Source organism: Alosa alosa, chromosome 2 (assembly GCF_017589495.1).
Source record: "Alosa alosa isolate M-15738 ecotype Scorff River chromosome 2, AALO_Geno_1.1, whole genome shotgun sequence".
Lineage (NCBI taxonomy): Eukaryota > Metazoa > Chordata > Actinopteri > Clupeiformes > Clupeidae > Alosa > Alosa alosa.
Genome location: NC_063190.1, coordinates 16,498,517 through 16,514,847, shown reverse-complemented (window position 1 = coordinate 16,514,847; position 16,331 = coordinate 16,498,517). Strand labels below are relative to the sequence as shown.

The 16,331-nt window shown below is 39.9% G+C and overlaps 1 protein-coding gene across 5 annotated transcripts; it reads right to left on the bottom strand.

Annotated features, from left to right (window-relative positions):
• Positions 1-1,391: 1,391 nt before the first annotated feature.
• On the bottom strand, positions 1,392-14,420 carry emsy (EMSY transcriptional repressor, BRCA2 interacting). Of its 5 annotated transcripts, XM_048237477.1 has the most exons (22): positions 14,173-14,420; positions 13,392-13,440; positions 13,199-13,247; positions 12,188-12,296; positions 11,957-12,056; positions 11,782-11,856; positions 11,512-11,687; positions 11,243-11,398; positions 10,105-10,364; positions 9,772-10,006; positions 9,463-9,681; positions 9,232-9,381; positions 7,070-7,243; positions 6,805-6,941; positions 6,544-6,720; positions 6,055-6,259; positions 5,382-5,546; positions 4,849-5,004; positions 4,439-4,584; positions 3,863-4,348; positions 2,626-3,009; positions 1,392-2,061 (listed from the first exon to the last, which is right to left on the bottom strand). In XM_048237477.1, exons 4-22 carry the CDS (start codon positions 12,291-12,293, stop codon positions 1,864-1,866), a joined length of 3,705 nt encoding a protein of 1,234 aa, XP_048093434.1. In that variant the 5' UTR covers positions 12,294-12,296; positions 13,199-13,247; positions 13,392-13,440; positions 14,173-14,420; the 3' UTR covers positions 1,392-1,863. The 5 variants fall into 5 exon arrangements, with proteins under 5 accessions (XP_048093434.1, XP_048093431.1, XP_048093435.1 ...); XM_048237474.1 differs by having other exon boundaries at positions 13,199-13,440; XM_048237478.1 differs by having other exon boundaries at positions 9,496-9,681; positions 13,199-13,440.
• Positions 14,421-16,331: the final 1,911 nt, after the last annotated feature.

The following is a 16,331-nucleotide window of genomic DNA, read 5'->3' as shown; positions in this document are numbered from 1 at the left end:
CCGGAACTATCTGTTTTAGAAATGTATATGAACCACCTCTCCATCTAACATTTTCAAGTACATTGGTGTAAAAACTGAGAGAGGACCTCTCTGCTGCTAAATAAGAGTTGGTTAAATTATCTTCGTAGTACAACCAACAGGTCTTCTTCCCACTTAAATCTGCATTTGAATAAAATGCAATGGTGAAAGAAAAACTTTTAAAAGGGTCATCAACAGTTTAAGCACAGATACTGTAGAGTCAGGGGTGTCAAACTCATGTCAGACAGTGACAGATTTGTTAGAATGAGACCTTACGGGGGCCTTTGTTGTCATGGTCATTATCATTTTTCTGCTTGGATATCAGTGTTGTTTGATGATATACTCCTTTACTGTACAAATCATGTACTGCTGTCATATACTGCTCTTCCTTTCGTGAAATTCCCTACTTCCATGTCAGTGTTTGTTGGCCTATTCCTTTCTGAGGATGGTTTGTAATGCTAGGTTGAATCAATCTCATATCATAAGAGATATTTCTTATTACCTATTGTTGAAGACAACTGGATGTCTGTTTTTTTCCCCTCCTAATTTTCCCTTCCTACCCAAAACATCTGGCACCTGCTGGCAGGCCTGATCTGGCCCCTGGGCCTTATGTTTGACACCTGTGCTGTAGACAGACAATATAGACAGAGACAAACAAATGTGCAAGTACTGAAATTGAAAGTGAAACTACAGCACTTACAATGTCAACTTCCAAATATATATATAAAATTCTCATAAATATGATCACAGATTCGAGTGTGTTACAACTGAACTGCAGTATTCTCTATGCCTGCATATAAACATCAATGGTGGAAAGTCCCACTGCATCGGTAGAATGGGGAGGAAACAGGTTCTTAATATGTGCAGTAACTGAGTAAAAAGGGCAGGTTCTCTAATTACACGTCTTTACCCAGTACAAAACCCCCTGTAAACTCAATGTAGTTTACCCCCTTAGAAACCACTCACACAAAACAAATGCAGTCACTGGGATTCACCGAAAAGTCTACCCAACCCCGCCTTCTCAGTCTTATCTGTTTACAATTGTGATGACGTTTATCCTGGTACTTTCCATATACTGCTGTGAAATTAGTTTTGACAGTTTTTATGAAATGTCTAACACATTCAAGTTTCTAAACACTTTTAATTAATCTATCTTTGAACAGACATAATGTATGCAATCTTATGAGAAACGTATTCTACATCTCTTACCCAACTTCTAATTTTAGCCCTAGCCAAACAGACACATTCAGCCATTTCTCTCATGATCACTGTAAGCAACACTGTACCCGCAGATGTTTTATGTAATTAATTATGCACTTTGTTCAGTGTTTCTGCTCAAATCATGTTTAAAAAATAGCAAGAATTTGTAAAAGTTGTTCAAATGGGAAGTTTACTAAAAAAGAAATGATTGTAAAATGTACAGAAATGCAAGTCAATTGGACACTGCAGGGTTAGGTGATTAATGTCATCTAGCCTAATTGAACATCACGTAAAGTCACATTTATTACACTGATGCATTATGGCCACTTATACCTACTCCATCTCTAGTTAAATATACAGATACAACTGATAAGTTGAAGCGCTTCACAAACAATACAAATAATAAAAACACAATATTTTTTGATGATCTTCACAAATTACTTTCAATTTGGTAATATCGTTTTAAAAATAAATTTGCCAAAGGTGAATTAATTTTCTTTAAGGAATTTTTCTTGCATACCTTTCCTTTTCAGCTCCTCTGTCAAGTTTCTTGTTTCTCTATAAAAATCACTTTTAAGATGCCACGCAACTGGTGATGACACGAAAAGGATTTACGCCACTGAAGCCATATGTGGTTCTTGTGGCTCATTGGGATTGGTCGGCACAGCCTTCCATTGGACTTGAGGCTGCTGCCTCATCATTGCTGCTGTCCACTTCTTGCTCCATAATGCTTTCATCGTCCAGACGCTGGCTGGTATAGTCTGTGATCTCAAGAAAACCACTCTGCTCCACCACTACATTTGACTGGCTAGAGTCTGGCATTATGGAGTACTGTGGGATGACCTGTAAGACACAAACAAACTATAACTGGATGATAAAACACAACAAGATTCAGATCTCATTTTATTTGTTTTTCACTTGCTTCTTCTGCACTTGCTATAAAACTTAAAGGAAATCGCCAAAATCTGGGGAAATTAGCTTATTTCCCATCCACCCCAGAGGTGGATAAGAGGATGCATGCATTATTCACTGGAAGTGGGTTACACCAGTTAGGCTAGCTTGCATGCACAGAGAGGAGAAGGGTATGCATCCAGGGATGGAAATTAAATATTGAAAATGTGTATAGTCACCAGCCACTGGTAGATTTTTGGTCAAATTCACCAGCCACTCAATATGAAATGATCACTTTGTATCTGAAATCTACCAGCCACTTTCATATTTTATCAGCATTTGGCTGGTGGCTGGTACTCATTTCTAACCCTGTACGCATCTCCTCTTATCTAACTCTAGGGTAGAGGGCAACTACGCTAATTTCTCAAAATATTGCCATGTTCCTTTAAATATATGCTTGATTAACCTGTGATCTCAGGTACCGGAAATCATTTTTGACGGTGAGGACAACAGTACCTGAATGACATCCATGTCTTTGTTCTTCTGGGAGGCAAGTCCTGGCATGTGGCTGTACTTGCCGTGCTGCTGTTTTGAATGGTGCAGCACAGATGCAGAGCTGCTGATGAGGGATGTGGCAGCTGTGTCCTTATTGAAGGAATCACAGTCGCTGGAGGAGTCAACAACCATAGGCTCAGCACTGGGGTCAATCTCAGCTTCCATCATGGATATTTTAAGGATGTCTGATACTGAGGGCTTGTCACTTGGATGGCCTAGGCCTGAGCTGGACTCTGGCACCAGTTTGCCTGTTGCTTCTCCAGTGCTGGTTCTTGGAGGTGACATGTGACTACCAAAGGTAATTTTTGTCACCGTTGCTCCCTGGGTGATGATAGGCTGCTGAACCTGTTTAAGCAGATGAAAAGTTGCCCAAAGGTTGCTCAAAAACATGTTCTTAAGAGAGCTGTAGGCTTTAGTGATGCGCGGGTCAACCCATAGCCCGCGGGTCGGGCGGGTGCGGGTATGATGTATGGATAATATTGCGGGTTGCGGCCGGGTCGGGTCAAAATCACTAGATAGCGACGATACAAGTTACAAATATCCATGTGCAGAATTGCGTGACGTAGGTAAAAGTGAGATGTCCACCTTCTCTCCAAAAATACCTCATTGGAGGGGACAAAGCCTATCCACACAATACATTCAGTTGTGTTCATTATCCTGATGAAAACACCTGATGTAAGAAAACGGATAACATTTAGATCTTAACCTGGTAACTTCCCTGCTCAGCTTACTCTTTGATAAAAACAAGTTAGTTCTATGCATGTTACCACACTCCACAGTCTTTTACAATGGCCTGCAGGCTAATTCAGTTTAGTTTATAATTAGTCTTTAGCATGATATTGTCCAGCCAAAATATTATCCTCCCATCTTCTTATTAATTTGCGATTACATTTTATGCGTGTGGTAGCCTGTAGCCTACTCAGATTAGAACGGACATAACATTGGCAAATGCTTTGCTCAAGTTCAGAGGTGAGAAATGGGACAGATAGGCACGTGTTTATGTGCTCACGCACACACGCACGCCTGACCAGCCATTTGTGGGTCTGGTCGGGGTTCGGGTCGATGTTTTACGTATTTTTTGTCAGGTCAGAGTGGGGGGCGGATTGGATCTCCAAAACGCGTCGGTCGGGTGCGGGTCATTAGAAGCCTCAACCCGCGCATCACTAGTAGGCATTTTCCCTGAGAACTGTACACCCACCTGTCCCAAGGATGTCTTGTCAGATCCTACAGGATGGTGTGCCTGCAAGGGTGGTGGATGGGACAGTGGAGAGTGGAGGTTAGGCCTATTGTGAGAAGTCGGGGCCTGTTGTAGCTTAGGCAACTGGGGAGTATGGGGAGGTTTCATAGAAAGGACAACCACTGGATGGGTCCCAGAACCAGAGGGCTTTTCCTTTGATGGAACTGTTTCTTGTGGCTGTGACCCTTTTTTAAGGGCAATGGTGGACGAGGAAGAGGGCTGGCTGGCTGTGGCTTTGCTCTGCTGGGTTTGCATTGAGTGAGGTGTGTGTCGGCCCTGTTCTGACTGGGTTGCCAAAGTGCTTCTCTGCTGATGGGGCGGGACAGCAGGCTGAGAGGACCTATAGAAAAGCCCTGTTTGTGGATCAAGGGTGTCCCCCTCAAGGTCTCCTTCCTCCATCACCTGCTCCTCTGCCTGTTTGTTCAACAGAGATGGACTCCCTCCACTCTACATCAACAACAATGGCAATTGCATATTATATCAGTCAGGAACACCACAGACACAAAAACACCTTGAAATGAGATAGTCCTGTGGTACCTGTTGAATGAATGCTGATGTAGATGACGTTGGACTGGACTTCCCAGCCACCGTTGTTAACAGGGATGAAGCATCCTGCTGCTGCTGAGAGGGTGGGGCCACCTCACCGACTGGGCCTCCAGCAGAGGTGCTGGGCGTGAATTTACCTGCACAGAACAAGATCAAAAGCTACATCACTACCAGATAATATAACACACATACATTTTACAGTCAATTTCACAAACAAGTGAGGAGAGGTGTTTTTCAATCAAGTCATGGATGAAGAAACGAAAGTGAAACTGAAACTGTGAATCATTCTTGCAAGGTAAAAGTCTAATAAATCAAGAGCTATAATTCTCAACAGGAACCAATAACCCATATAACATAACTGACTGAAGAGCTTCAATGACTAGTACAGTCCCTGCTCATACCGGCTGGAATGAACTCTGTTGGGACCTCAGCCTCCCTCTGTGTCTGTCCAGGAGACTCTGGAGATGGTCTCTTCTCCTGGGCCATTTGAATGGGAACAGCCATCTGGCTAAGATCAATGGTATGCTGTCGTAGTTTGGGGTCAGTCTTCTCCCTCACTGAAAAAAGATCAGTGGAATGACTGAGTTGTTAGGGGAATGACAGGGGAAATCCCTGTAATACCTCCTCATACAAAAGAGTATCCTCTTCTGCAGCATTACGCTTGAAAGATAAGCATAATGCAACTGTCATAATTTTGTTTCTTAATTAACATTTTTTGCCTGTATAAATGCTGTTTATATGAATATGACTTTTTTTACATATATTGTATATATTGACTAATCTTGTGTCATAACATGTAAAAGCACATTGAATGACCACTGTGTATGATAACGTGCTATATAACTAAATTTACATTTACATCTGGCACAGAGCATATCAACACCAATATAATGGAAACGGAGAAGCAGACCAACAGCACAAGTAGGGAATCCACCTGTTGTCTGCTGGAGTTCAAGCAAAGCCTTAATGGTGGAGGTGGCAGACTGGGACTCTCCCAAGACATCCTGGTAGATAATGGTAGGACTGGTCTCAACCTCTTGATCAGTCCACTCCTGCCCCCTGGAGGCAATTACCCGAACGACAGATTGAGCATCTAAAGCTAAGTCAGAAAACAGGAGAGATAACTAAATTATTAAAAACAAATACACAAAATGAAATGTTACAGGATGTGTTTCATAAAACTGATGATGAGTTACCCCATCGCCTAAACGTAATGCCAAAATATCTATGGTCTGCTCTGTTGCTCTTTTTCCATTCCATTCATAAGCATGCACTATGATCTACTGTAGTGTAGCGTACACATTACAGCCAGCTGTATCAAACATATGCAGATGCAAATAAATAATTAAACCCATCGAAGAGTCAAAATGGTTCTGCTGACTCAAACTGGTAACAGCTGACTCAAACTGGTAACAGCTGACTCAAACTTTATGTTTTTAGGCTATGCACATGAGTGTTTTTATATTATTTCAGTGCAATGTGGTTCACTAAAATATATTTAATTACATGTTCTTCGGGTTATGACACAGAGATGGACTATAACATCTTCCATACTCATTGTTCTCCTATAGTGCTATTTAAGACTGATGTTTGCACTGCACATATACCTTGAGCACTGTGCATAGACTCTGAGGGGGGCGAACTGCTCTCTGGGAAGGTTGGAGAATCGTCCTTGGTCAACCCGTCCTGGCCAGATAGAGCTCCTGCATCTAAGGGTCTGGCCACCTGCTGAAGGGTCTCACTCACCAATTGCCGAGTATGCTCGCTCACAACTGCTGTCTGAAAAGTCATGGGCTTGGGTTTGATTAAAACCTGAAACCAGAGAAAAATAAAAATTGTTAACGGTTAAGCAGAAAATATTTACTAATTCTTAATAATAAAAAATGGAGAGCCCCTTTTTAGCAACTGCAACTACAGTCTGCAGTTATGGAGGAGTTGAGTAAAAAAAAAAACTGATAGCTAGAACAGTTTCTGTGGAAAATGTATTCAATGATTATAAATATTCAATATGTTTTGCAATTAAGTTTAGTTCATTTATTGGTGATTTCAAACTTTCAAAAGACACCCAAACACACAAAAGAAAAACATTTATTTACCTGAGTTTTTCCTTGTTGTCCATATACTATCTTGGTGGGGATGATTTTGGTGGTAGTAGTAGGCTGCATTCCTGAGCCTATGCCTTTGGGCTGGGTGACGATCATCTTGGTAATGGGACGAGAAGCAGTGATGATAGCTGGCTTTGCTCCAGGAAGAGCTTGTAACGTTTTCTCACCCTGTAGATAAGTTCTACAATTAATCACAAAATCTTCAAAACAACAGTATTTAAGACAAACAGACATCACAAAATTAAAACGTACTCCTGCGTTTAACAGTGTAGTTACAACATTCTTCCCAGGTAATCCTTGAATTGTGGTTCCTTTTCCAGTTGTCTTCTGCACCACAATGACATTTGGCTTGGAGGTCATGGGGATGGTGGTTATTTTTGTTGTTGTGCCTGGAATGCGGAAAAATGCTAATGCTTTAAAAAAATCTGATCATGGTTCAGGGGAACATATTCTACACAACAAATTCACTACTTCCCAGGGTGAATACCCCAATATCATGTGGAAAAAAATGCCATACCAGACACTATATTACTGCTGATAATCTTGCCTCCAAGCGTTGCAAGAGATTTGGGAACCACTGTGATGATGCTGCCACTAGTAGTCTTCACATAGGTGGCTCCTCCAGGAGAAGTTGACATTCTGCCCCCTATTGTGGGGCTGCCTGTTGGGCGTGAGTATGTGGCCTGGGTACCTGCAATAAAAAATGTTTTTTTTTAAATCACAAACAAATACAAGGAAATCGCTACTGTTAACAGGGTGATAAGATCCAGTACAAGCCTCAAAAAGACCAGCTGCTGAAGCAAAGTACATATTTGAGAGGTCTAATATGAATTAACCATAGTTGTTAATCACTACTATTCCATTCGATTAGTTGCTGGGCAAAATATAAGCCTTTTCCTCAACATTTTGAGCCATTTGTTCAGCCTTGATGTCACACAAAACTGATATCAAAGCATTGACCAAAGAAGGGTTGAACACAGGTAAGCTTACCCATGTCTGACCCTAGTCTTTGATTTCACAGGAATAAAAAAAAAGTGAAAACTAGGCATTGAATAAAGTAGCCAAATAAGTAGTTAAATGAAATGACATGGTGACGGACCAAGCAATAAACTCTTTTTAAAGGCATCCTAGGCATAAAAAAAAAGGGTTTGGTTCCTGTTGGTTGTCAGTTGAGGCCATGGGCCGGTAGGGTGTTTTTAGCGGTTTCTTGTGGAGAAATTGCGGGAGGAAGTGAAAATTGCAAAAATAGTTTTTTATTTATATATAGATTTTTTTTTTTTTTTTTTTTTTTTTAGGGCAATTAAGGTTAGTAAGACTAAAATCACACTGATAATCTTGATGCTTATTAAAAGAGGATAATCAAAGGTAAACAGTAAGGATTACAGAAAATTAAAGTAGGCCTACTTTATTTGTGAAAATGCTTTGACTGAGGTAATTCACAAAGCAGTATAACCTTTCGTAGAACTGTCCAAAAAAGACAGTCACCTAAAGAGATGGCATCATGTCATATGTTTCAATACATTCATATATTTTGTAATTCATATTAAGTTCATATCTTTTTAATAATTCATAGTCTGTGGCCTGCATAATTACTAATAGCCAAGTAAGTATCTAGTAATTTCATATTGATTTAAACTATTTGACTACACTTCTGTTTAATGTCATTACATTGGTGGTGTACGTCTAATTGACTGCCTGCCCCCTTTAAGGACGTGAGAGTAGCCTAATTACATTTCTGTGTAATTAGGTAAATAATTCTGTGTTCGGCTACGAGTGTAAATCACTTTTTGCATAGTGCATTACGATATGTGGATGCAATTGGGAATGTCTTCTAGTTTTTTTTTAGTCATTAGTTAAAATAAATGTTAAAAAAACAACTCTAATGAAATCATTCTTGGATCATAGAAGAGGTAAATGTCTTGCAATTTTATTAATTTCTATGATTTTGGTAGCACTACTCAAACTAAGCCCACAAGCTAGCAAACATGACATAAGCTAAAAGGACATATCCAGGTAAACGTTTGCCAATGGGTTGCATAGCCTACTCAAATGTCAGTAAACCAAGTAGGCCTTAATTAACTTACTTTCATAGCCTAGGTAGGTTAGCAACACCAGGTTGAGAGATGCAAGTAAGCAGATCATTAACGTTAGCCTTCTATTTATAGTCATCAAAACTGTAGAGGAACGAACACGTTAGGGCAGTCTTTGGTGTCATATGCAGAAGGTGCAGAAGTAAGTGTACCATCTGGCTCAATATTCTGCGCGAGGGACTGTTGTGGTAGGTGAAATTTCACGGTGAAACTACGATGATTGGTCAAATTTGCGAAAAAGTTGCGGTGTTTGGACAAAATTGCGAAAGTGCCTTGGTAAGTGACGAAAACAATCGTCTTCGTGAACAGCTGTGCATAGGCTACTTTGTAAAAGAGAGAATACGCTCATCCCTATACATAACGCAAGGGGTAATGAATGTAATTATAGTTCGCCTTTTATTTGTGGATTTATTTAATGTATTTAGTGTTATTTCTTCCCCAAGCTCATAAAATAAATTTGGGCCGCACATAAATTGACAGGGTCGGTCGAAAACCGGAACCCAAGAATTTTTTTTTTTTATGCCCTAGAATACACAGTCAGCAGAATCAATTCAGCATCACAATAGAAAAAGGGAAAAAAAATGTTCACCTGTCGGTGTGGACACCAGCTTTGTGGTCATAATCGCTCCGTTACTACTGACCACCATGATGGGTGAGGCATTGCTGCTGGGCAGTGTGGCAGATGATGGCTTGGGGAGGATCTTACTAGGCTGCATTTGCTGGGTAATGATCTTCACTCCTGAATAACACAACAATCACATTTTCTCTTCATGTACATAGGTGTGAAAATCAGAAATGTGTCTTCCAGAGAGATGCTCACCAGACTCTTGCTTTATCTGGATGCTAGGCTTACTAATTGGGGATGTTGCAGTGGTCTGCACAGCTCCTAATGAAGATGGAACAGGGCTGCTCTGCTGAATCTGTTTGGATGATTGCTGGTTTTTGGGAAACTGGGCAAGGATCTGTGCTGGTGTACCAACAAAGGTCTTTGGAGAGGGAAGTCTTGCCGTGGCAACTTTCACAGCTGCTGGAGATGTGCCTATTAAATAATGATAAAAGAAAACATATATGTTTACACCACACCACTGCTTAAAATAAACAGTAAACAATATTATCAAAGTACCTTTACCTTGGGCTACAGTAGACATGACTACTGACGGAGAGGAAGACACTACTGTGGTCACGGCAACCGTATTTGGGCCAGAGCCTGCGTTGGAACAGGTTGGGATGACAACCGTTTGCTTCTGACTGGAGGAAGTCAAAACAGATGTGGACACCAGCTTGGACATAGCGGCATAGTTGTGGGATTTGGAGAGGATGTTGGGAACAAAGCTGGAGCTTTGAGAGGTTGTCACAATAATCACCTGAGAAAAGAATTGCATGAGATACATTTCACTTTGCGCTGTTAATCAAAGAAAGGTAGGAAGAAGGAGGAAGAGGAGGAGGAGAAGAAGAAACTGACCTTTTGGGTGGTGGTGTTTGTGGTAGGCGTGGTCGGTTTGGTGAAGGTTATCTTTACTGGTGAAATGTGAGGAGGGAGAGAGTTGGCAATGCTCTGCATTATATTACTCATCTTGGGGCTGCCACTCATAGGCACCGTGATTGTTTTTGAGATCGGGGGGATGACCTTCGGCACCTCCTTCAGCATCACCGGAGTGGAGCTCGAGGAGTTGGTGCGTCGACGTTTGCGAGGTTTCTCATCCTCATCTGCACAGCTCACACCTGGGCCCCACATATACAGAGAGAGCTATGGAACACATGGAGCTATGGAACACATGGAGCTGTCTCAGGACTGTTTGTTAACATTGAGAGTTGTTGTTGTTGCTGCTTGTGTGACTATGTTTGTTCATTTTAAAACATTAGGAAATACTGCAGTTCATGTAGTCATGAATATTTTTAAATCGGTACTCATCTGATGTACTGCATGCTCATGCATTTACATGAACATTTAGCCACAATTATACAATAGGCCAGAACCAACAAGTAACATTTTCAACAAGTAACATTTTGCACCTTACATTTCTTAACTGCTTCTAATCCCATTTACTTTAAATATCTTACTTACTGAATTAGACCTCTCTATTGTAAATGTCAGATATGCTGCGAAAATGAACGGTTTAACCCTTTTTAAGCAAAATACCTTGTGAACTAGGTGTTTGAATGTAGTACCTCCCTATCTAAAGCATTGTACATGTCACAGCCCTGTTTAAAGTCACACATGATTATGTGCTCATCAGCTTGGAAAAAAGGTTAACTCAAAGTTAAGACAATGTACTAAACAATGTTTGGAGACTGGCAGATATTACATGGATTCCAGGTGTCATGAATGTAGTAAACTGCCATATCCCCAGGACATTGATTCATAGAAAACGTTGGACATTCATTTTTGGATAAGACTATATACGGGAGTAAAATTCACTACATTACCAAACTAATTTCTGCATTTGTAGTAGAATTCTCATATATTTCAAATCAATTTACACAAACACTGGGGTAATCAACAAGACATTTACAGACTGACTTGTCTACAGTCATTTGATCAATGTGATGATATCCAATTTTAGTCACAGAATCATAACATGATGGGTCACTTCACTCACTCTTGACATAAACTGTGCTTCCACTGGGGAGTACTACCACATTGGAAGCTGGGCTGGCAGGCCGCGGAGATTTGACTGTAGGAGCACCACTGCCACTGGGTGCAGTGACATTGGTGGCTGTAGAGGTTGTGCTTGTGTAGGAGTAGCAAACTACCACTACAAACAGAAAATCATTATTGGCATAGACCTCCTCAAATGTACTGTATATTTAACCAGACCTAGTGAAGTGATCTATTTGCTCCACAACGGGCAATATCTAATTCACCTACCTTCTTTATTACCAGTCTCTGCAGGTGGGAGTAGAGATGCATTTTGGTGGGCGGCTGCACTGGCTACAGCATTGGCAGTTACTGTGAATGCTGTCTGAGGAACCAACCTTGGCATTAAAGGGACAAGTCTACGCCCTTCGACAGACCATTCTGAAGAACTGTTTGGTCCAGACATACTACACAGGGAAGAAAAAAATATATAGCAATATTTAATTAATTATTCAGCAGCAATATTTAAACCACTACACATGATCAGAACAACAAACTTACTGATATGCGATTGTAGTGAGGCGCTCATCATTGACGGCTCTGCGGACCTCTGCACGATGCCGTTCAGTGGAGATGCTAAATAACACACAGCCTTAGCATTATTGTCATTGACAACAACACAGACCATACTAACACAGATCCATATGCACATCAAGAATAAATAAAAACGTGATACCTGAGGACTTTTGTAAGTTCCCCGAGAAGATCTTTCTTATCCTTTGTGAGATCCCCTTGAGCTCGGAGAGCACTTATTACCCCTGCATACGCCTCTAACTCTGTACAGATTTGTTATATAATCACATACAATTTTGCATTCACAGTCATCACATTTTCAACTTAGAGAAATGTGTAAAATGTGTTTGCAGAACTGCTTTAGAAAGCAGATGGACATCACAAAGTAACTCACCAAGTTTGCGAAGTATTCTCTTACACTCATCTCTACCAAGATCAAGGAGGGTGGGCCACACTACGGGCATAGTGCCAACCAACTCTGGCTTCTCCTGCTGAATCATGTACTTATCAAAGAAACACAAAGAAAAGAAAAAGAGAATCTTAATAACAACAACAACAACAACACATTATCATTTCTGTATCTGGTGGGGGGACATTTGTTTTAGTTTTGTGGACGACCTGACTTATAGTGAGGCAGAGATGTTTCCCAGATTTGTTATAAAAGGTATTAGGCGGTGCACAGTCAGGCTGTTCCAAATCAATGTTATCATATCTGTATATTCATAGACTAGTGATTAATACAGGCATCCCAGAATTCTCTAAAATACTGCATTACTCCAACCAATATCTCTAAAGTAATACATTTGCAGCAAAAATGGCAAGCTATATGACTGCTAACTCTGCTGCTCACATCAGATGTTCTGATCACTACGAACTAGCTCATCCTCACTCTCCTCTGGTGGACATTCTCCTTTTCTCTTTCACTCTCTCAATGGTATACACCTGATTAGACTGGATTGAAAAGACCTGAAAACCTTTCAGGTGGAAATAATATATCTGATGGATAGGCTAGCAGCTCCGTGTCAGCTAGGAAATGGCAAAATAATGTTTCTGGACAACAGGATATTTTACCTTTTCTCTCATTTTACTGCTGATGAAAAATGCTGCTATTTGATGTCATATAAAATAAACTACACTTGTCAGTCTCACCAAAACATTGCCCTATAAAATGTACTGAGGAATGCAAAATCTGCAACTTTAATCTCTTATCACTCCTCATGATGACTGACAAGACTCTCTCCCCTGCCTCACTCATCTTCAATTTACAGTCATAACAACAACAATGATAATAATAATAATAATAATAATGCCCTTATAGTATGGAACTTCTGAGTAATAAACTGTTGCATGTTTTCAACTGAACAGTGCATTTACTAGAGTCAACGTACAGTGGTACTTAACCCACTTTTGATTAGAGGTGATTTCTAGGTTCCATTTGTACATCCTTGTCTTGTCTGAAAAATATTTGGTGAGAAAGCCGGAATTGCAGGGGCGGGGCGACGACAAAAAAACTCCCTTATTTCCACAGTCCAATGTTGAGTATCTCCTTTATTTTGAAAACTCAATGTTGTTGACCGGTATGTTACAGGCCTACTTACTTCTGAAGAATCCAGCACATGCAGATGCAAGGCGCTTAGAGAAGGCTACCTGTACAAAAACAAAACAAAAGAAACAATGTGCATTCTGCCTGACATTCGTTGATGCACAACGCAACTAAGTTTTTCCACAGATAAAATTAACTAAACGGATGCCCTGACAATATTGCCATTAAACGTACTGATTGCATGGTGCAGTGGTGCACCAACCTAACCCTTTTCTGCATTTTGTCACACATAAGCTCGAATGAAGATTGTTCAACTAACGTTAGAAAATATTAGTTAACGTTAACTGTAGCTTAAGGCTAACGTTACACACCAATCTTCAAATATATTGTGACATGTTAATTATTGTCCGTTTTATTGTAAATAGTCTTCTATTTTATCCATATTTAACTGATGTAGCGTTGTGTTATGTTAGCAGCTAGATCCTCTCCCCAAAATTAGCTAATGATAACAAACCATGTTAACCTTACCGTTACGTTCCAGTAAAGTGGGAACATGAGCTACAGAAGTTAAATAGCAGCTAATACAATCGAAACCTATTATTTTTGTATTTAACCAGCATCAACACAGTTTGCGGTTGCAAATGGAGGACATGGTGGCGTAATAACATAGCTAGCTAGCTAGCTAGCTAGCTAGCTAGCTAACTTTACTCCGCTCATTTGTAAGGAGTAGCGCTAACGTTACTGTCTAGGCACCATTTGGTGTGTTGTTATTGTTGGATATTATATAGGAAGGAATCTGCCCGATGCAATAGATAATCCTGAAAGCAAGACATTACCTTTTTGATGATGCACTGGTGGTTAAGAGTCATAGCAGTGAGAACATCGTTAATATGTCCACAAAATTGGCTCAGAAACACAATTAGTGTGAAACTAGCGACCATAGACTGTATAGCGACAGTAAAGAAAATTCCAATATGGCCGCCATTCGCGAATCCTTCAAAATAAAAGTCAGAACATATGCTTAAAAATTATTAATTTAAAACTGTACTGTCGCTAGCTTCACGGAACTAACACATAATTAGCCCTTCTTCTTTGAGGGGTTTTGTGGTAGTGTCCACTCAGTGCAACGCACTACCGCCACCTACAGCAAGATGTCGTCATCTCTTCATGCCTTCTCCATTCTACCCTGTAGCCTACTTGGCTGGAGGTGTCGTTGTTTTTCAAGATGTTTTTTCTGTATAGCCTAGTCACTGTGCACTGCACACTGATATGTTCCGATATGTTTAGTGCTCTAAAGACGTCAAATAGCCTGTTATAGTTACCAAATTGATAGTCAAGGAGCCAGAAGTGAACATGAATGGCAGTAAAAACACTGCTTTCATTATGCAAATGAACATGATAAAACACTTTTAGAACCCTTGAGTCAGCTCCTTTCTATGTGATCTCAATGCAACATTTTTTTGCACCTTCAACAGCATGGCATAGGCTACCTTACCGCCTGGTTACCTCCCAAAAACGCCCACAAATGCCCATATTGTGAAAGAATACTCAATTGTATGTACAATCTAGTAAAATAAGGCAATTTAGTAAAATGAGCGCACAATTTCATAAAATGACATTCTCTCGATTTACAAAACTATCTTGCAAATATAACCAAAACGGTAATTATCGGGGTCCAAGCGATGTTGGAGGATGTGCCTTTAACCAGGTCAAACGTCACCGAGGAAATGGGATAAAGTAGGCTAGGCCAAAGTCCTTTTAGGCAAGTCCCTCCACTCGGCAGCCATATTGCAACGCTTTTTGAGCACTCATCGGGCATCCTCTTCGGCAGAAATGCGCGTGAACAAGGCTTCAACCAATGTTGCTCCAGCTGCGAGTTCACAACACATGATTGGCACGATGTCTTCACAACACACCATATGATTGGCTCAATGTATTCACATCACACCACATGATTGGCTCAATGTATTCACATGTCGACGTTTTGCCGAGGAAGGGGTGTGATATGTGTAGACAACGGCCATATTGGCGTTACAAACTAGCCCCATGCATTTCTATGGAGGAATTTTTGAGTGCTGTGTCTCATTAGAAAGTCTCTGGCTAGGCCTATAAGCACACCAATTTTTGTATGTCTATGTGAATCGGGTCCTTTTGCAGCAAGAATATAAACAAAAAACAAAAAATGTAACCACATAACACCTTAAGATTTTAACCCATTCAAGATGGAGCTGATTTTAAGGTTCTCCTTTTAACTTTTGAGGCTTTACATGGACGTGCACCACTTTATTTAACTGAGCTTATTGCCTTTGAGGCTTTGAGAATTTTAACCCTTTTGTGCCGTGCTGAACATTTTTTGGTGCTGGATGACCTCCTCACACAAAAAAAACTTATTTCTTGAGTATATTACAGTACCATCAATGGGTTATACATGCCATTGTAATCAGAAGGATTAGTTATATAAAATTATGTAAAATACATATGGTAATGTTGATATAATATATATTAATTTTCATCATATTTCTCCACAAGATAGAGAAAAATATAGTGTTTGGCATGTTCATCAAGTTGTGGGTTATTTAACAAAAAAAAATGAATCGGAATATCCTTAACCATGATAAATTTATGATCAGTGTAAAAAAAAGCAGGAAACAGGATTTAGAATTATCTTTCTCACCAACAATAAAAGTATGCATAAAACTAATAAGAAAGTCAGACACACTAGTTTAGATATTATAAGAATATCTAACTATAAGAATAAACCATTTATTTGTATATAAACAAAGGATACAGTCAATAAGAATGACATTAAAAAACATACATTGCAGACATACAATACATTTGATTCAACAGATACAACTTCCTTATATAAATCAGTATAATATGAAAACTATACATATCTAAAATATATTATTATTTATGAAAAGCTAGGAATACAATCAACATCACTCAAAAATCAAAACATTTGTGTGTTCTAAACATTTGAAAGTAGATTACA

Bases quoted from the DNA above. Each gene is read 5' to 3' on its own strand.
- emsy (XM_048237474.1), bottom strand. From the start codon at position 12,293: ATGATTCAGCAGGAGAAGCCAGAGTTGGTTGGCACTATGCCCGTAGTG. The intron at 11,857-11,956 runs GTATCACGTTTT...TGTGTTATTTAG, and splicing joins GAACTTACAAAAGTCCTCAG to CATCTCCACTGAACGGCATC. The intron at 2,062-2,625 runs GTACTGTTGTCC...TGTGTCTTACAG, and splicing joins AAGACATGGATGTCATTCAG to GTCATCCCACAGTACTCCAT.